Below are 20,059 nucleotides of genomic sequence, written 5' to 3'. Positions count from 1 at the left end.
TTCTACTAGTAACAGATTCTGCTAAGGCTCAACATATCAATCAGAATGCCAAGCACTGTAGAGGGAACCACCACTTCATATGCTACCATCTACAGCACAGCTAAAATGGAGTAGGGTAGCCCCAGCTGGGTATGATATGACAGCTACCACAGTATTCACACAACAGGTTGCAGAGTCATTGCCCTTACTAGCAGCACAAAGAACTCAAGACCATGGAAAAAGGAACTGATAAACACATGCACTATACTAATTAAGAGTACATAACGCTTAATTAGAGGATTATGCATTAAGAAACGTGTTTTAATATGACAGGTTCTTCATCTTTGCTCTGCTGTCTGACAGATAATGCATCCAGCACCAGAGGTCTATTAATACTGCATTATATTATACTATCATTCAGTGCAGCTTGGTCTTTGTTCCACATCACCCAAACCCAAGGAAACACCAGGACAACACGGGGATGGGGCCAGTAGAGGATGAGTCCATGACAGATCCCCATCTATTCCTGATGCAGCTAGTCATATACATGGACATACAAGTGAAAATGTAACTCCCGATCTCATGTGCAAGACCATACAAGACATTAGGGCTAACGGGACAGCCCATAGCTAAAACTTTAAAGCATTAGGTATTACTGAACGTTTCCTTCACCCTTAGTAGTCTCTCTATAGCCATAACCCATGCTCCTCAACATTCAAATATGTAATACTAACTTCACTAGGGGTGCAAGCACATCCTTTTGTAGTTTGATTCTTTCATTCTTATTTAAGCTAGCTATGCCCTGCAAAAATAAAATAGTAGGTCTTCTGCAAACTGCATGCTGTTCTAGTTAGTCTGTGCTAACTGCTCTTATGCTCAGAACACTAATAATCTTGCCATTTGTGAATTGTCTAGTTTAGTTTTCTAGAATGTGCAATGAATTTAAATTAGGAACAGATTAAGTGTGCTTGGTGATTCTGCAGCCCTGGTCTCCAAGGTATAATATCTTCGGCATATGACATTCTCATGGTCACCCCATTTTGGTCCTAAATGTTTAATACTCTATGTGGTTGCAAAGCTAATTATTGCTTAGAAAAAGATAGCCAACTATAGATCTTAAGCTGAAAATTTAAAAAAAAATTATAAAATATGATTGTTTCTAAAAAGGATATGTATGACAGACTATAGAACCAGTCCAAGATGCCAGTTTTATTCTGTTGACTATCTTGCTGTTTCACAGACCTTTCCAGCAATAAGATTGGGGAGAGAGAGGTGGGTGGAGAAGGGGTCAGGTTATTTATTTGCTGGGACACAGGAGGCGTAGAGAAGAGACTTAGTTCTTCTCCTCTTCAGTAATAAACTGTACAAAATGCCAATTCCCAGGCCCTCCAATGATTAAGGCTCATGCAGAAAGTGTTGTTCCTTTGAACAGCAACAAGACTTAAAAACTCCTGCCTAACTCTAATAGAAACAGCTTCTTGATTTTCATTTTTTACGTACATGAAATAAAAGGATGTGTGTAGATTTTCAAACACACACAAACCTCTGCTAGCTCTTACATACGATAAACAGCTTGTGTAGGCATCCTGAGATCATGGTTGCTCGTCAGCAATGGCCTATGGAAATGTCAACCACATGGCACATAGCATGCAGCGCCTTTTCTTCACACTGGCATTGACCAGCAGTAGCACCACCTATCAGTTTTCCTGCAAATCAGCATGCAGTAGATCCTAGGGACGCCGTGCTCATCCCAAACAGGCTACTATCAAACAATGTCTCAGACAACAATTGTATCCAGATTGGGAATTCTCAGAATCACATTCCAAATACAACTTCCCTGATTATGGTCCATTATCTTGTAATGATAAAACTTCTTTTTGAGAGAGAGAGAGAGACCTGGCAATGTGGAATTATTTGGTTCCATAATGGATTTATAAAATCCTAAAGGAAAATTAATAATAATAAAAAAAAAATAAATCCCTCCCCAGCCCAATGATTGAAATTCTTCCAGTGCATGGAAGGCTGGGGAAGAGCAGAGTTCTTGTAGACAATGCCCCAGCATTCTTTAGGCATTTATAGCTTTCCACCGGTCACTGTCGATGCTGTTAATGCTACCAATGTGATGGGGCATAGAGGCAACATCATCTAGATATGCTGCAGTGTCAATCTGAGTGCTGGAATAATAGCCAGAATCTAAGCCCTCCTTCTTGGCCACCGAATAGGCATGTGGGAGGTGAACATCTGTGTCTTCGGGCTCATCTACTTGAGTTTTGTAAGAGAAGAGGATCTTTGGTTCTGACCTGCAATTGAAAATATATCCACAGTTATTTCCAGGAGTTTGGCAGTGCAGAGGGTTAATGCTCCCACCTTACACCTTTGGAGGTCAGAAGCCAAATCTGGATGGGTTACAAATGATCCAAGAGATAGAAACCAACTAGAGACTAGTTTGAAGCTGTCTGCATCAGTCTCACTATATATGGCGACACTGATGAAGACCGCTATAAAAGTTAATTTTGCTATATTGGCTAGATTGTTTATTGCCTTGGAAATAAATGCTCTGATAAATAATGCTCTAGTCGGGATGCTCTGGAGTTAAAAATATAGTCTACAGATATTCCTTCATACACCAACTTTATCTTTCAGTTCTAAAAACCCATAATACGGCATAAACTATCATATTCTTTGGTGCATGGTGTTAAGTGGCATACTCTTTGGTCTTCTCAGTCGGAACTTTTATTTGTTCCTGATGTTTAAGTGATTTGTAGAGAAAGATCTCAGCACCATATGTTCTCACTGGTTGCCCTACAAATGTGGAATAGTCTTCTTTTAGAATTAGGATTGATGATAGATTATCTCCATTTTTTTAAATCATCTTAAAGTCTGTTTAATTTGCTATTGTGTTTGCTTGGGAGACTTAAGAGCTAAATGACTGTGATAGGTTATTTATGCAGAGGTTTTATGCATAATTATGCAGTTTATGAATTTAAGGAGCTGTGATTTATTTCTTTTGGGGGGAGTTGTTTTTATTCTTTTATTTTCTGTCAATATTTGTTGATCTGTAAACATTCTTTTATGTTTTTAAAAGATGTGCAAATTATTTGGCTGAGTAAATGATGTTGGGTTGAGGAGTTTGGTTAAGTATTTTGAATTTATGTTTGATCAGTTATGTATTTAAAGTGCTATACATAACCTTGAGTTGTTTGAGTAAGGCAATTTATCAACTGAAATAATAATAAATAAATAAATAAATAAATAAAAATGGCTACATCACCTCAGTAAAGATGTGGAGGTAATAAAACACAATAGGTGCCTTTAAAAGACAAGTACTGTCCCTATGAAATTCCAATCAGAAGATATCCCAATATACTTAGTAGAGTTTCATTGGCTTAAATGCTGACTTACGAAGTGATAACTTGCTCCGCAGGACCTGCTACTCACCCAAAGAAGCCTTTCAGGAATGCGCCGTACATAAGTGGTGCAAAGAAACTGAAGTAGAGGAATGTGGTAACATCAACGCAGCTGTCAGAGAAAAGGGTAATAAGTCAAAGGAAAAAATAGTCTAACCCTATTCCACAAGGCCCTTGCATCTGTACAATAATTGTTACTTCTACCAATTATTACTAACAATACTATACACGAGTGGCACAATTTCTGTATTAATGCTCTATACATACCATAATCCTTCAATAATATCTGCACACAGCAGTGCACTGCCCAAGCCTTGGATCAGATTTAACACAGAAAGAATTCCAGCATATATGTAAAAGCTCTTCCTTGCTGTGAAAGACAATGGATAGAGAGAGGTTAGATGTTTCACTTTGAAATGGAGAACTTTATTAACTGGAAAGTGAAACAAGTAGCCTAGTGGTTAGAATAAAGATCTGGGAACCAGATCATCTGCATTCAAATCTGACTTGTACTACTGGAATTCGTTGTGACCTTTGGCAAGTGAGTGTCTCTCACTGCCTCAGGTAGCCAAATAGCTTGCAAGCTCACTGGAACAGGGACTACTTGTACCTGTAGGTAATTTGTTGTAAAACACTCTGGTTTAGAGCACTTCATAAATGTGGCAATAATAATTTTATTCAGCTCAAGCCTTTCCAAACATGTCCCCAAGACAAGTTACAAGATAATTACTGGTTGCAATATCTTGTTTACAAAAGGTGGAGCTAATCACACCTTATCAGAAGGATGTGTAAAATACCATCAGTAGTTAATACAAAATCAGATCATGAACATACAAAATGATTCATCTTTCTAATATCTATTTCTCCTATTGAGGAGGACTCCAAGACTATCACTGGGTAGCTGTTTGAGGTACTGCAACCTTTTAAGAATGATTTTATGAGTAAAACAAAAGAACAGAATCCCTCAGATATAAATCATTAAGCTCCCAATAAAATCCGGAATTGCTCATGTTGCGTTGCTATAGAAAACAACATATGTCTGCTATGTTAAGAGTCTCTATTGCTTATCATCATGGTTCAAGTTACATGTCACAGTTTATCTGCCTGAAAGAATACATTATTCCATCAAGTAATATATTCTACTTCAAAATTCCCCATATTTGGACAATTATTGATTTGTGATGATCCAGGGAAAGAAAACCTCTCTTTAAAAGCTCCCGTTAAACTTGCATCAACTATGATCTGCAGGTAAAAAATTATTTTCAGGCTTCAAGACATCAAATCTAAGTAAATCCCAGCTGAATGGTAATTTTTCTAAAAAAAAAAAAAAAAAAATACCAAGTCAGGCCAATAAAGGCTTCTATCTTCCACTCTGGCTTTAATGGGGAAAAAGTTGAAATTAATTCTTATACGCTAATTTCCTTTCCTTGCGTCCAGCCAGACCAGTCCAGATGCAAAGGTTATGCTTCCCAGCCAGCAGAGGGAGACAGAGAACAACTTGATTACTGACATCGCTCTCTATAGGATCCCATGCTGCACTCACAGCCTGTCAGTATTCTATGTAACAAGCTAAGATAAAACATTTTAAGTCAATCCCCATAGCCTAAAAACCAGAGGGCTTCCAAGGAAACAAGCTCATAGTTAAGCTCTGGAATTCATTGCCAGAGGATGTGGTTACAGCATTTAGTGTAAATGGGTTTAGAAAAGGCTTGGATAAGTTCCTAAAGGATAAATACTATACATGAGTGGCACTGCTATGACAGTAATTATAGTAGCTTATGATCTATCTAATGTTTGGGTACTTGCCAGGTACTTCTGATTTGGAGTGGCCACTCTTGGAAATAGGATACTGGGCTTGATGAACCCTTGGTCTGACCCAGTATCGCATCTCTTTTGTAAGCTGACAAATAAAACAAAACTCTAAAATCAGGGAGACAATTTAAGAGCGTTACCTGTAAAGGTCCCAAAGAGACCCAACCAAGTATATCAACCTGTTCTTCTGATTTCCAGTAAAGCCATAGCGTTAAAGAAGGTAGAAACTCTCTTGGTAGAAAGGGAGCGTCCTGCACTGATCTGGCTGGATTCAAGGAAAGGAAATTATCAGGCAAGAATTAATTTTACCTCTCTTTTCATCCAGTCAGACCACTCCAGATGCATCAGAAGTACCCAGGTGACCCTTCATATGAGTGGGACTCTGCCAACCTCACTTTCAAAACTCCTGAACCAAAAACGGAATCCTCCCTAGCTTGGATATCTAGACGATAGTGTTTGCAAAGGATTGCAATGCAGGTCACTTTGCCGCTTTGCAAATATCCAGGGGTGATACCAAGTGAAGTTCCATCCAAGACACAGCTTGTGCCCTGATAGAATTGGCTCTCAACCCTTTGGGAAGCGGACAGCCCTTGTCCACATAGGCCGCAGTAACGACCTCTTTGACCCATTGAACTTTCGATGCTTTCAAAGCTACTTCACCTCTTCTCTGACTGTTAAAAAGGACAAAGATTTCATAAAATCATTAATAAATTAAGTATCTCCATATAATCCTCTTTACATCTAATTGATGGAGCTGACAGTAATCACTACCACAAAACTCCCTTTGAAAAGAAGACAAACACACTACCTATTTAAGATAAAAGAAGACACCACCTTTGGTAGAAAGGATGTCACTTATATGATAAACTGCCTCATCAGCAAACCACAGAAATGGCTTTCTATACGAAAGAGAGTGAAGCTCAGAAATACACCTTGCCAAGCAGACTGCCACCAAAAAACACAGCCTTTTGGGAAATCAGCTTGATGAAGCTTGCGTCATCTGTTCAAATAATTGTCCCATGTAATGGGACCCCAGTTCACTCAGGGGCTGAATCCAGGGTGCTACACTGTCCCCAGGGCCTCTCTTTCTATCTCAAAGGAAAAGTACACAGCCACTGGATGCTGGAGTTCCTCCAGCGGACAGGACGTTTACACCTTCGGGGCCTCTTGTGCAGAAATGGAACAACACACTCAGTTCAGTGCTCCAGTGCATGGGTCAGGGGGTACTCACAGTGGCTAATCTGTGTGGAAGGGCAATGTACTCTTGTAGTAAAGGATGGAGACCAATACTGGTGTTCAAATGAAAAAGCTTTACTACAACTTGATCAGAATGATTTAGAGTGGCATTGCAAAAATCATAAAACACAAAATAAAAATCACCACAAGAAAAAGCAGTGAGTTGTTGTTTTTTTTTTAATCCATAGTGCATCTTCTAACCACTCTTTTTCTTCCTACTGATCCAGTCTCCACAGTCTCTAATATCCTTTCCCCATAGAGGGAGGGATGATTGTCTTCAATCATAAAATGGTGTAGCCCACAAAAACCTCTTGTTGGTTAAAAAAATAGCTGTTTCCAAAAACTCTCTTCTCAATCACCGATCCAATCTTCTCTTTTGTTGTTAGTTACAGAGGAAAGCACCCCAAATACTCAGTCCTTCCCGTGATGGGGGCTTGCCCTTCTATCAGGAACTGATCCACCTGATAGCAATAACCAAACTCTTTACTTCTCAAAATTCCTCTCCTCTCACTATTCCTATTACTCTTTACTCCTCCAACTCCTAGGTCAATCCACCAGGGAAGCAGTAAGATCCTAAGCAGTCCTCTAGGGTAGACTCCTCAGAGGAAAAAACCCTTTCTACATGCTTAGAGGAAACATTTATATTTCTGAGACACATGCCACAAAAAGGTGGGGTAAAGGCAAGGGGCGGACCCCAAGATGCTGGAAAACAAGTCAAAAATAGTAGCAGGGGCTACACAAGAAACTTCAACACTACATTCAAACTCCAAGCCAGGACCAAAGCTGAAGATGCTCTATCCAAACACCAAGGAAACATGAGAATGAGATAAGGGTATGCCTCCCAGACAACCTCTATTGCCACTTTTGCTAGCTATCTGTACCTTCAGGGAATTCAGAGCTAATCTCTTATTCAAGCCTTTTTGAAGGAATTCCAAAATAGAAGGAAGCAAGGCCCTTCTGGGCGACACTCCTCTGCCCTTGCACCAGTCCTCAAACTCTCTCCAAATTCATACATATGCCAAAGAAGTCCAACTCTTTCTCGCATGCAAGAGCGTATTTAGAACCCCCTGGGAATAACCTTTTTTCACTAAATGAGCCCTCTCAAGGGTCAAACCATGAGATAGAGCACATTTGAATCTTTGTAAGCTACTGGCCCCTTAACCAACAGGTTCCTGATTGGAGAAAACACCAGAGGATCACCCTCTAACATTCTTACCATATCTGCAAACCAGGGATGTCTTGGCAAACCTGGAGAGCAACATGATGAGACCCCCAATGCTCGGCAATTCTTTGCACCAGTCTGCCCACTAACAGCCATGGTAGAAACACATAAAGCAGGCCAACATCCAGTCATCTGTGAATCAGAGCATCTAACCCAGGCAAACCTTTTTCCCTTCCTTCAACTGAAAAAGTTCCTCAACTGGCGTTGCTCTGGGAAGCCATCAAATCCATTACTGGCATTCTCCAGCCGTTCACTATCAGGGAAAAATGCCTCCACTCTTCCAGATCCAGAGAGTTCCAGCTGAGAAAATCTGCTTGCACATTCTCTATTCCCACTATATAAACCGCCAAGGTCATCCTTACATTGCTTTCTGCCCATTGTATCATTCCATCAACAGACTTACCTCTAGAGCCACTTGAGGACTCCTGGTTCTTCTACAGTGATTCATGTATGCCACTGTTGTTGCACTGTCTAAAATAATTCTGACCTCTTGCCCCTTCAGGAGAGGAGCGAAATATAGAAGTGCCAACCTTATGGCCCTTGTTTTCAAACAATTGATCAACCACCTGCTCTCTTCCAGAGAGACCATGTGCCCTGAGCCACTTATTCTCACCCCCCCCCCCCCCGCAACCTACCAGACTGGTATCGGTTGTTAATGAAACCCACAAAAGGGGAGTTGAGGTCCACTCCCACTTCCAAGTTCTTGGGAATCAACCATCAATCCAAACTTCTCTTTGCCTGACTCAGCAACACTAGTTTTTTGGAATAATCTAGACTGGGGAGATCACCTGGATAATAAAGTGCTCTGCAAGGGACTAAATCCAACATCACTATCACAGATCCCCAGCATCTGCAGATACTCCCAAGAAGCAGGACTAATCACTCTGGGATCAGCCAACAGATTCCGCTTCATCTGTTCTATACCAGGACTCAACCATAACATAGGATGCTAGAGCCGGAAAATACTGACAGGCTGTGTGCAGCATGGGATCCTATAGGGAATGATGTCAGCAACCAAGTTGTTCTAGGTCTCCCTCCATCTGTTGACTGGAGAGCATAACCCATGCATCTGGACTGGTCTGGTTGGATGAAGAGGAAGAAGAAATTTTCCACAGTTTAAGAAGATTCCAGGTCAGTGACCTAGCAGAGAATAATCACTATCCCAGATTCCAGGTTTGCGGCCCTAGGAAGGCCTTATTTATTTTTTAAATTACACCGGTACTGTAGGCATTTCCCTATTCCCAGAGGGTTTGTAATCTAAATTTGTAGATGAGGCAACGGAGGGTAAAGTAACTTGCCCAAGGTCACAAGGAGCAGCAGTGGGATTTGAACCCCAATTTCCCTGGTTTGTAGCCTCTGCTCTAACCACTAGGCTACTCCTCTTTCCAGGGCACACAGCAACTCCAGGAACCAGCAGACCAACAGGCGTTCCATGACCTCTATTTTGCCAGATATGTGTCTGGCCAACTGGAGTATCCCTATTTCCACATTTTCTCTTTTGATTTGCCAACTCACATTTGAAGCCAGTTTAAGTATTTTCATGTTGACCATTTAATGGAAGTCTTGTTCCCCACAAGAATTTATCAGTATTTAGTACACCAGTCAAAATTCTCTTTCCAGTGGGCACAGATCTGATCTCTCAGCCCAATTGTGAGACAGAGGTGCTGCTGCCTTTACTGTTCTGGGAACACATTACTTTGTGGCTGGACTGTCAACTACTTACATGGCAGTGAAATCCGCTCTTTCAAAGGTGTTTTAGGAAGGATCACAATCAAAGTATATATCTGGGGAAAACAAGTGAAAAAAGCAAAAATGAAAGAAAGTTAGAAATCTCACTGGAAATTTATTTCTGCAAAACCAGAGAGGATGGAAATGGTTCAGAAAAGGGCTTTACAATGATACAAGGCCTGTGGCACAAACCTTACAAAAAGAGGCTTAAGATGCTCAAAGATGCAGAGAAAAGAAGAAATGGGAGACATGGTCTAAACATTCAAACATCTGACAGGGTTCAATAAAGCATGGAAAGGTGACTTTTCCATAGAAAAGAAAATTCAAGGACAAAGGGTTATAATATGAAGTTTCAGGGAGGAAAGTTCAAAGGAAACACGAAAAAATATGTCTTTACTCGGAGAGGGGCAGATTCCTTGAATAGTCTCCTAACAGAGGCAGTGGCGACCAAAACTTTGAAAAATAAAATGTAGTCATGCTTGAGGTAGAGCTAAAGCACAATGATGAAGGTAGGTGGACTGCACATTCTTTTAAATAGCCTTGCCTGAAAATTTTCAGGTAACTTCAATTTGTTTCAAGAAAACAAAAAAACCCCAACAAAACAAAACAAAAAAAAAGTGGTCTCCCCAGGCCCCAGCTGCCACTTTACAGGGTCTCCTCTTTCTTCCAGCAAGACCCCCCACAGTTGGGAAAAGTGGGGGGCAGGGGCAATGCACAGAGGGGCCTAGGGAGATGCTGGCTGAGATTTGGTCAGCCCAGCCTGGAAAACATGGGTCCCAGCTTATTGGCAGGGATTGGGGGTGGGAGAGGGAGCCACAGGAGCTCGGGAGGATCTGGGAAGTGGTGGCCGAGGTCCAGGATAGGGTCCCTTTGTGTTTTTGGGAGGGTAGTGTTTAATATTTATTTTTGTTCAGCAATCCAACAATAATGCCCCTCCTTCCTCCCCACCAAACATTGATTTTTGTCTGCATATCCCCAATAAGAGGTAGAGGTGTTTGCTCAGTAATATAAAACTGTGGAGAGCTTGCAAAAAGGTTTGGGAAACTGGCATGGACTATCTATGGTTACAACCCTAACAGCATTAATCTTTCTAGAAGGCTGGGTACACAGCACAGAGCAGCCATGGTCATAAACCTAACAAATTAACATGCTTGGGAGAGACAGAGGACAGTGGTGGGAACAGGGTTCTTGAGGTCAGGTAACAAGTGGGGAGAAGGTGAATGGGAATTTAAATGCTCATTTACCCAAGTGGCAGGAAACTGGATAGGTTAACTGGTCTTTATCTGCCATCATTTACTATGTTACTTAGGGCCTTATTTTCTAAAGCTATCGCACGCCTGCACTACCTAAATCGGGGCGGAGTAGGCCGCAGAAGAGGAGGAGTCGGGGCGTCACCAGGGCCGACTCCGCGAAGACGCCGCGGACGGCGAAAAGGTAGGTGCCTTTTCGCATTCTATTTTGAGCCCAATAGCTACACTTTCTATGGTGGCGCTATTAGGTGGAAAACCGGCAGCGAGGTGCGATCGCTGCAGGCTAGCGCAGGACCGCCCCTCCCCCCGTGTCGACCCCCCGCCCCCCATTAGCGCGATTTTCTAAAGTATCGCAGGCCTGCGATACTTTAGAAAATGAGGCCCTAAGAAAAGGAGATGCCATGCATAGACCTTGAGAAAAGCCTAAGGAGTTTTCCTGAAAGAACATCTAAGTATTGAGTGCCAGAATAAGCAAGCCAGGCTGTTTTCTAATTCTTTTAGATCTCAGAAGGACCTTAAGCTGTTGAATATCAAATCACGGGTTTCCTATTAATTCTCCCCTAACCACCATAAAAAAAAAAATTAAGCTGTTGCTCCTTTCCTACATTTTTTGGAAAGGGGTTACTGGTGTCGTGAGGTAAGTTATACAAAGTTTAGAGGGAGGCCAAGCGTCATCCATATTAACATAGGGCAGTTAACCAAACTGGTAGTGCAGTAATTGGAGATTTCCAATACCCCAATATTGACTGGGTAAATGCAACATCAGGACATGCTAGAGCAGTGATGGCTAACCTATGACATGCGTGTCAGAGGTGACACGCCAAGACGTTTTTGCTGACATGCGCAGCGTTTCATGGACTATCGGGAATTTTTTTTTTTTTTTTTTTTTTTTAAATCGGCTGTGCTGAGCCTTTTTTTTTTTCGGCTGTGCCGACCCTTTAAAATTTGTTTTTTTTAAATATCCCCCCACCCTCCAGACCCCTCCACCCCCCCAATGCCCCCGGGCGCAGGGAGGCTCATGCGGCACAGCAATAGGCAGGGCCGTGGTGAGGCTCACGTCTCCACGGCCCGAAGAAAAAGATCGCATTTAAACGCGCTGATGCTCCTCCTCCTTCTTGCCTGTGCGGCCCCGGAAGTAAACGTTGCCGGAGCCGCGTGGGCAGGAAGGAGGAAAAGCATCAGCGCATGCAGAAGAGGAGCAGCACTTGCGCTTACGGGCCGCCACGAATTCCAAGTCGCAGCGGCCCGAGAAGAGGAAGAGGCCCGGTAGCAGGGCCGCCGCGGCCAGAGAAGATCAGGGCCGCTGCAGAGCCCATCCTGCGGCGAAGACCCGCAAAGAGGAGGCCCAGAGGTGAGAGAGAGGCTGAGGGTCTGTAGAGGGTGTGTGTGTATGCGTGTATGAGATGAGTTGAGAGATTGTGTTTGAGAGCGAGGACCTGAATGTTTGCAGAGACAGGATGTGCTTGAGCAAGGCAGCATGTGGGAGTGGGAGTGAGAGTCAGACAGCATGTGCCAGTGAGTGACTGTGTGTATGAATGATTGTATAAGAGAGAGCCTGTGTGTGTGTGTGAGAGATAGAAATGCATGTGAGAATGAGAACCTGACTGTGTGTTTGAGGGAAGAAGATGGAGAGAAAAGAAACAGAAAAAAAGACAATATAAAAGGAATTGGCAAAAAAAATAAGAAAGGGAAGGTGGAAAAAAAAAAAGCCTGTGACCAACCAATTCAAAAACTAAGATCAGACAGCAAAGGCAAAAAAAAAAAAAAAAATTACTTTTTAGTGATTGGCACATGTAATCTTTGGGAATGTGCAAGAGTAGCACTTTCTCTATGCGGATCTCACAATGTACGAGATCAGCATGGAGAAAGTGGAAGTCCACAGGGCCTGCACAGAGGAGGCAGCAGAATGGGCTTCAGTGTCAGAGGCAGCAATCGGCACCTCCCCAATAGCCATGTGGTAGCAGTGACAGTGGCAGCAGAGGAATGAGAGAGGCTCCGAGGTTGCTGGCAAAAGAGAGGGGGATCTGCCTTTAGTGTGTGCATGTGTATGAATGGGACTCTGCCTGGGGGTATATGTGTATGAATGCATGGGTGCCTGCCTGGGGGTCTGTGTGTGTGAGAATGAATGTGTGCATGCCTGGGGGATGGGGAGGGAGTGGTGTGAAAATGAATGGGAGCCAATAAAAGAAACCGACTGACAGATGAAGTTTGTAACGCTTGCTTGGGCTTGAAGTGTACGAAATACCAACCTTCAATTGAAGATTTAGCCAATGAAATTCAGCAACAAAAAAGTCACTAAGCGAGTAAGGTAAAGAATTATTTGTTTTTGCTTTATTAATAAACTAGCCGTTAAGCCCGTAACAATGGGCTACATTAAAATTTCCTTCCCCCTTCCCCCTCCCCCCTCACTCTCCTCCCTCCCACCTTATTCTCCCCTCCCCTCAGTCACTCCCCCTCCGGATGGCACAAACAGAAGATCTCTGGGGGAGATTCCTCCCTCCCGCGCGCGCCGCTACTGAGCCTTGCCGCCGCTGCTCCTCGCCGCCACCCCTCGCCTCCGCTACCGCTGCCCCTCGCCTCCACTCCTCCCAGAGCCATTTTTGTTATGGGCAAGCTCTGGCCGACGTGCTCGCCCGCGCATGCGCGGTAGAGCTGCTCTCTACTGCGCATTTGCGGCGCGTCGGTCAAGCTTCGTTCATTAGGTTGATACAGTACATATATTAAAATTATAACTTTTTGTTATTAATTAGAGCTACAAATATCACAAAATCATGGATTTTTCTAGAAGTGACACACCACCCGAGTTATGCTCGGTTTTTTAATGAATTTTGACACACTGAGCTCAAAAGGTTGGCCATCACTGTGCTAGAGAGATAAAGTTCCTGGATGTAATAAACGACTGCTTCATGGAGCAACTGGATCAAGAACCGATGAGAGAGGGGGCAATTGTAGATCTAATTCTTAATGGAGTACAGGATTTGGTGAGAGATATAACAGTGGTGGGGCCAATTGGCAATAGTGATCATAACATGATTAAATTTGAATTAATGACTGGAAGGGAAACAAGTAAATCTACAGCTCTAAACTAAACTTTCAAAAGGGAAATATAAAATGAGAAAAACAGAAAAAAAAAGCTGAAAGGTACAGCTACAAAAGGTTAAGAGTGTACAACAGGCGTGGACATTGTTAAAAAATACCATCTTAAGAAGCGCAGTCCAGATTTATTCCACACAATAAGAAAGATGGAAAAAAGGCCAATTACTGGTATGGTTAAAAGATGAGGTAAGAGAGGCTATTTTAGCCAAAAGATCTTCCTTCAAAAAGTGGAATTAGAATCCATATGAAGAAAATAGGAAAAAAGCATAAGCATTGGCAAGTTAAATGTAAAACATTGCTAAGACAGGCTAGGAGAATTTGGAAAGAAGTCAGCCATGGAGGCAAAAGCTCACAATAAATTTTTTTTTTTTTTTAAATACATCCAAAGCAGGAAGCCTGTGAGGGAGTTGGCTGGACTGTTAGATGATCAAAGGGTTAAAGACCATTGGCCATTGTGGAAAGACTAAATAAATTCTTTGCTTCGGTGTTTACAGAAGAGGATCCTGGGGAAATACCTGTTCCAGAGACAGTTTTCAAGGGTGACGATTCAGATGAACTGAACCAACTCACCGTGAACCCAGAAGATGTAGTAGGCCAGACTGACAAACTGAAGAGTAGCAAATCACCTGGATCAGATGGTATACACCCCAGGGTTCTGAAAGAACTAAAAAATTAAATTTCAGACCTATTTCAAGTAATTTGTAACCTGTCATTTAAATCATCCATTGTACCTGAAGACCAGAAGGTGGCCAATGTAACCCTGATATTTAAAAAGAGCCCCAGAGGTAATCTGGAAAACTAGACTGGTGCCGGGAAAAATCGCAGAAACTATTATAAAGAATAAAAATCACAGAACATATAGACAGACATGGTTTAATGGGACACAGCCAGCATGGATTTACCCAAGGGAAGTCTTGCCTCACAAATCTGCTACGTTTTTTTGAAGGGGTGAATAAGCATGTGGGATAAAGATGAACCAGTAAATGTGGTGTATTTGGATTTTCAGAAGGCGTTTGACAAAGTCCCTCATGAGAGGCTTCTATGAAAACTAAAAAGTCATAGGATAGGAGATGTCCTTTCGTGGACTGTAAACTGGTTAGACAGGAAACAGAGAGTAGGATTAAATGGTCTGTTTTCACAATGGAAAAAGGTAAAACAGTAGAGTGACTCAGGAATCTATACTTGGACCAGTGATCTGGAAAGGGGTACGACGAGTGAGGTGATCAAATTTATAGATATCACAAAATTATTCAGAGTAGTTAAATCACAAGTGGATTGTGATAAATTGCAGGAGGATCTTGCAAAACTGGAAGATTGGGTGCCCATATAGCAGATGAAATATAATGTGGATAAGTTCAAGGTGATGCATACTGGGAAAAATAACCCATGCTATAGTTAGGTTCCATATTAGGAGTTACCACCCAGGAAAAAGATCTGGGTGTCATAGTTGATATTACATTGAAATTGTTGGTTCAGTGTGCTGTAGTGGTCAAAAAAGAAAACAGAAGGTTAGGAATTATTAGGAAGGGAATGGCAAATAGAACCAAGGATGTCATAATGCCTCTGTATCAACCCATGGTCAGATCGTACCTTGAATACTGTGTGCAATTCTGGTCGCTGCATCTCAAAAAAGATACTAGTTGCACTGGAAAAAGTACAGAGAAGGGCGATCAAAATGATAAAGGGCATGGAACAGCTCCCCTATGAGGAAAGGCTAAAGAGGTTAGGGCTATTCAACCTGGAGAAGAGAGACAGCTGAGGTCTATAAAATCATGAGAGGACTAGAAAGTAAATGTGAATCGGTTATTTACTCTTTCAGATAGAAAGACTAGGGGGCACTCTATAAAGTTAGCAAGTAGCACATTTTAAACAAATCGAAGTAAATTCTTTTTCACTCAACACACAATTAAGCTCTGGAATTCATTGCCAGAGGATGTGATTAAGTATAGCTGATTTGAAAAAAGGTTTGGATAAGTTGCTGGAGAAGTCCATAAACTGCTATTAATCAATAGGGCATAGCCACTGCTGGTTGATGGCATTAGTAGCATGGGATCTATTTAATGTTTGGGTACTTGCCAAGTACTTGTGACTTGGACTGACCACTATTGGAAACAGGATACTGGGCTTGGGGTACCCTTGGTCTAACCCAGTATGACATCTCTTATGTCCTTATATAGTAGATGATGGCAGAAAAAGACTAGTCTACCCATCCAGGGTGCCTAGTTATTGTTGTCCATTCTGCCAAGGATATATCCCAGCTGTAGAGTATAACTGCTAGTCAGTTCTCTCTCTTTATCCAGGACAGTTGTTGTCTCTCTCATTTGTACTTTACTATCTTAGGCCAATGAACATAAAAGATCTCTCACTTAGTTCCCATCTTTTCCATATATACACCCATAAAAGCTTTGTAATAATCTAAACCACCAACAATACCAGTATGGCTGTTGCCAAAACATCTAATCCAAACTAGGTCCCCTGCATAGCCTGTCAGACAGGCCCAGCTACATGGGCATCTGCGGTTCCACTCAGACTTCTAGTTGCTATTGTACATGGATCCTAGATCAAGATTCTAGTTTCACTTTATCATTGCAGCCTCAATCTAAATAGCTACCAATTTCAAAGAGGCTGATACCTGAACATCTACTTCCTAGGTCCCTTTTGTAGCCTGAAGTGCCTGTGTTTCAGATATGAAATGCTAGAAGTATCCACTTTGCCATTCATTCCAGCATCCCCAAAACTAGCTGGTGAACCATTCAAATAGGGAATTTTAAGCATATGCCACTAGGTTATGCTTCTGATATCTGTTCAAGTTTTGCAACCACTATGATATTACCATGATAGCGTGTAGCCCCCATTCCAGCAGGGCATGACTGACTGACTGACTGACACACCCACACACACCCCTTTCCTGATCTATGCCCCCACCCCCATATGGAGCTTCATATCAATCTCTAGTTCCATATCTTCCCTTCCACTGAAAAAGGCTAATCACATATACAACCTTTTCAGTTGCCTTCATCATCTTTTACTGCTTATCCAGAGAAAAGCAACTTTGGCCTTCAGTGAAAAAGGTCTTCAAAATGCCAAAAAACACAGCTCCCTGGTTTAGAATTTACAGTCCACTAAGGTTTGTCCTCTAAGATCTAATCACATCTTCTAGCGAACATGTCCATGTCTACTGGATGCAGCTCCACAGCTTTACCATTCTCAATGAGAAAGTCCTTCATTTGGAGACAATGAAACCAAACCTCTTCCACTCCAGAAAGTAACAGTAAATGACAACAGATAAAACCTAAAATGGTCCACTCAATCTGCCTATTTCAGACTTATCCACTTTGGAGAGAGGTGCATACAAATTTCCATAAGCAACCCGGCCTTTTAATTACTTTGCAGATGCATAATTTCTCTGCAAGATCCTTATACAACTTTTCAATGCATTTGTACAGTGTAATTAATTCTCCTCTCAATTCTGTTTACTTAGAAAGATACCAATAAACTTTTTTTTCATAAGCCAATCCCTCCAATTAATGCAGCTGCCCTTCCCAACACCTCCTCTTAAATGTGAGTCTCAGAACTCCATACTCCAGGTGTAGCCAAAGAACCTATCCAATGTCAAGACAAAATTCCTTAATCCTCAAATCCACCTCACACCAACTACTCATACAATCTTAGCAATAATTTACCAACTCTTTCCATCCATTTTCTAAAAACTTAAAAAAAAAAAAATTCTTGCATATAAAACAGAGGATAGCTCGAACCCATAAAATAGTTGGAACTTTTAGGATGGAGAATCTATACTGTGGACTCCAACAGTTGATTAAAGACCACTATTTCTGCCTTACCTAATCAAAGGTCAGCTAAGTTTGCATGCTCCCTTCAGATGTACTGTACTAATAGGAAGTATAATTATGAGGGAAAATACCTTGTACTATTGCATGGCATTCTAATTCATTGTTACATTCCTGCAGAGAGTATTTTAGCCAGATCAGGTAAGCTTAAGGGCAGCTTTACAACAAGTAGAAGCAAATAGCTGTAGTGAACAGCGAAGGCTGCAGCAAGATTTTGCTTTACATCTAATCCAAACTAAATTCCCAGCTGGAAATGTAATTTAGGATAAGGAAATGGCTGCCTTACCAGGAAGAAAAAGCAGGAGCTGGCGAGCCAAAAGTGCCTTCCACCATGGCCGTAGATATTGAAGTCTTCTGCCGAGAGATGGGAATCAGGATATAAAATCTCCAGTGTTCCCTAATACAAAGAAAAGCCATTGTGTGAAATGTTTCTGCCTTGTACTACAAGACTGATGGTGGTATATAAACAGGAGCATCTGACCTATGAACAGAGATATTTCATTCTTATATACCAACATGAAGCACAAAAAACAGAGAATATTTTTAACCTAATAGTGTAGAAACAGATTCTAAAAATACTCAGCTTCTTGATCTTCAGTATAGTTTCCTGAAATATGCAGTCATAATGAACTCTGACAGCTGTGGAAGTGTATGTACAACCATAAAGAAAACCCTTATTATTGTCCTGAATGACTGAATTCTGCAGCTGTCAAACAGAGGAAATGTCTCCTCTAGCACACACACACACACACTGCATGATTTACTTACGCATCAATACAAAACAAGTGTTTTCAACCTGGTTCTTGAGTACCTCCTAGCCACTCTGTTCTTCTGGATATCCATGACGAACATGCATGAGATACATTTGTATACAACAGGTGCAGTGCAGGCATATCTCATGCATATTCATTGTGGATATCCTGAAAACCAGAGTGGCTAGAGAATACTCAAGGACCCAATTAAAAACCCCTAACACAGAATATAAAATATATAGAGACCTTTGATTTTATTTTTCCTGGGAATTTCAATGTAGTAACAAAAACAATCAGTGGAAAAATGACTGTTATAACATTCAGGAGAAAAATGTCTACTTTTCGTTATAACATTGAAATTCTCAGGAAAAATACAATGAAAACTGAAAATGAAGATCCCTAAAGATATAAAACAGACTCAGATTTATGAAGCAGCACTTTCATTCACATGTCTTGTGGAATACAGTGACAAGTGGATATTACGTGGCCCTGCTGAACATGGCCTATACCTGTTCCTGTATTAAGAGTTCCAGGGCTTTCTTCAGTTTTTTGGGTTTTTTTCAACAGGTTAACCTTCCCATTATAAAAATGAAGCTGTCAGTGCTTAGAAACCAACATTTTCATCCTGTAGAAAAACGGTCTAGGAGGACCATTCTATTGAGCAGTCATATACTTGTATTATTAACAGTTCATTTGCACATTCACCTGGGTCACGGAGTATGCCAGTGATAGAACTGTAGTGATTGCCAAGACACGCTTAACACTAGACTTGCTTTCAAGGTGACCTAAAATAAAGAAAGACAACGGAAGAGGACATTAGCACTAGCTGAGCATTCCAACCCTGATATATTCTGGGTCTCACTATTCACCCAATGCGTGTTTAGTCAACTACTCCACATACCAACAGGCCGCAGAATCTCACATGTGCTCACTAATGCCAGGGAAAAATCATCTAATCTACACTATAAGACTAACTCTAGAAAAATTTAACAAAGATATATGTAGTGATATCATCTCCTTTTACTTAATTTATATTTCTTAAATATATTATCCAGTTACAGGATTAGAAAGTGGCTTAGTAATTTGAGTAAATGGTTAGAAATCAGGAGACCAAAGGTCAAGTTCATCCTTTCCCAGACACTTATTGTGATGCTGGTAAGTCTGGACTGATCCGGCTACGTACAGGGAAGTTGCTTTATATCCCTGTGCCTGGAGTACTCTCTCTTCAACAATAAGGGATTCGCTGTAGGTCCAGAAAGATAAAATATAGCTGAAAGGGTTCATTTTGATAGAAGGTGTCACTTCATGCACAGTACAGAAGTAGCTTGTTCAAGTATTGGACATGGTTGGATACATAATCCCCATGGAGACAGAGTAAAATCAATTTATTATCTGGATTACCTGCCTTTTGAACTTGAAAATTCACTCAAAGTGGTTTACAATACATTACAGTAGCAGCATATGAATAAAGATCATTTCCAGCTTTACAAATAGCAGGAAAAAAAGTTCTCTTGCCATAAACTCTTAAGGGAAAGGATTACCATGACCAACGGTTCCCCATGCATGAACGAAGCCTTATGATAAACGTACCAAAGGCGAGGCCCAGTATTATCACACTGAGCTCAATGGCCAGGAGGAAGAATCTGGTGATTTCCCACAGGATCTGAAACAGAGAGACCCCCCACCTCAGTTACAAAACTGATCACAAATTGTCTCAGTGAGAATCGTT

At 41.5% G+C, this 20,059-nt stretch overlaps 1 protein-coding gene across 6 annotated transcripts in view; it reads right to left on the bottom strand.

Moving 5' to 3' along the window:
• Positions 1-1,167: 1,167 nt before the first annotated feature.
• TPRA1 (transmembrane protein adipocyte associated 1) overlaps positions 1,168-20,059 on the bottom strand; it is a 71,733-nt gene continuing 52,841 nt past the window's right edge. For all 6 annotated transcript variants that reach the window (XM_029601322.1, XM_029601320.1, XM_029601323.1 and 3 more), the window contains 7 exons: positions 19,921-19,993; positions 19,036-19,115; positions 17,865-17,975; positions 9,380-9,440; positions 3,654-3,756; positions 3,418-3,498; positions 1,168-2,279 (listed from right to left, as the gene is read on the bottom strand). In XM_029601322.1, coding sequence (XP_029457182.1) covers positions 2,045-2,279; positions 3,418-3,498; positions 3,654-3,756; positions 9,380-9,440; positions 17,865-17,975; positions 19,036-19,115; positions 19,921-19,993 — 744 coding nt within the window. In that variant the 3' untranslated portion in view covers positions 1,168-2,044. The remainder of the gene's footprint in view (positions 2,280-3,417; positions 3,499-3,653; positions 3,757-9,379; positions 9,441-17,864; positions 17,976-19,035; positions 19,116-19,920; positions 19,994-20,059) is intronic.

This window comes from Rhinatrema bivittatum, chromosome 4 (assembly GCF_901001135.1).
Source record: "Rhinatrema bivittatum chromosome 4, aRhiBiv1.1, whole genome shotgun sequence".
In the NCBI taxonomy this organism is placed as follows: domain Eukaryota; kingdom Metazoa; phylum Chordata; class Amphibia; order Gymnophiona; family Rhinatrematidae; genus Rhinatrema; species Rhinatrema bivittatum.
This window is presented reverse-complemented; position numbering and strand designations above follow the sequence as displayed.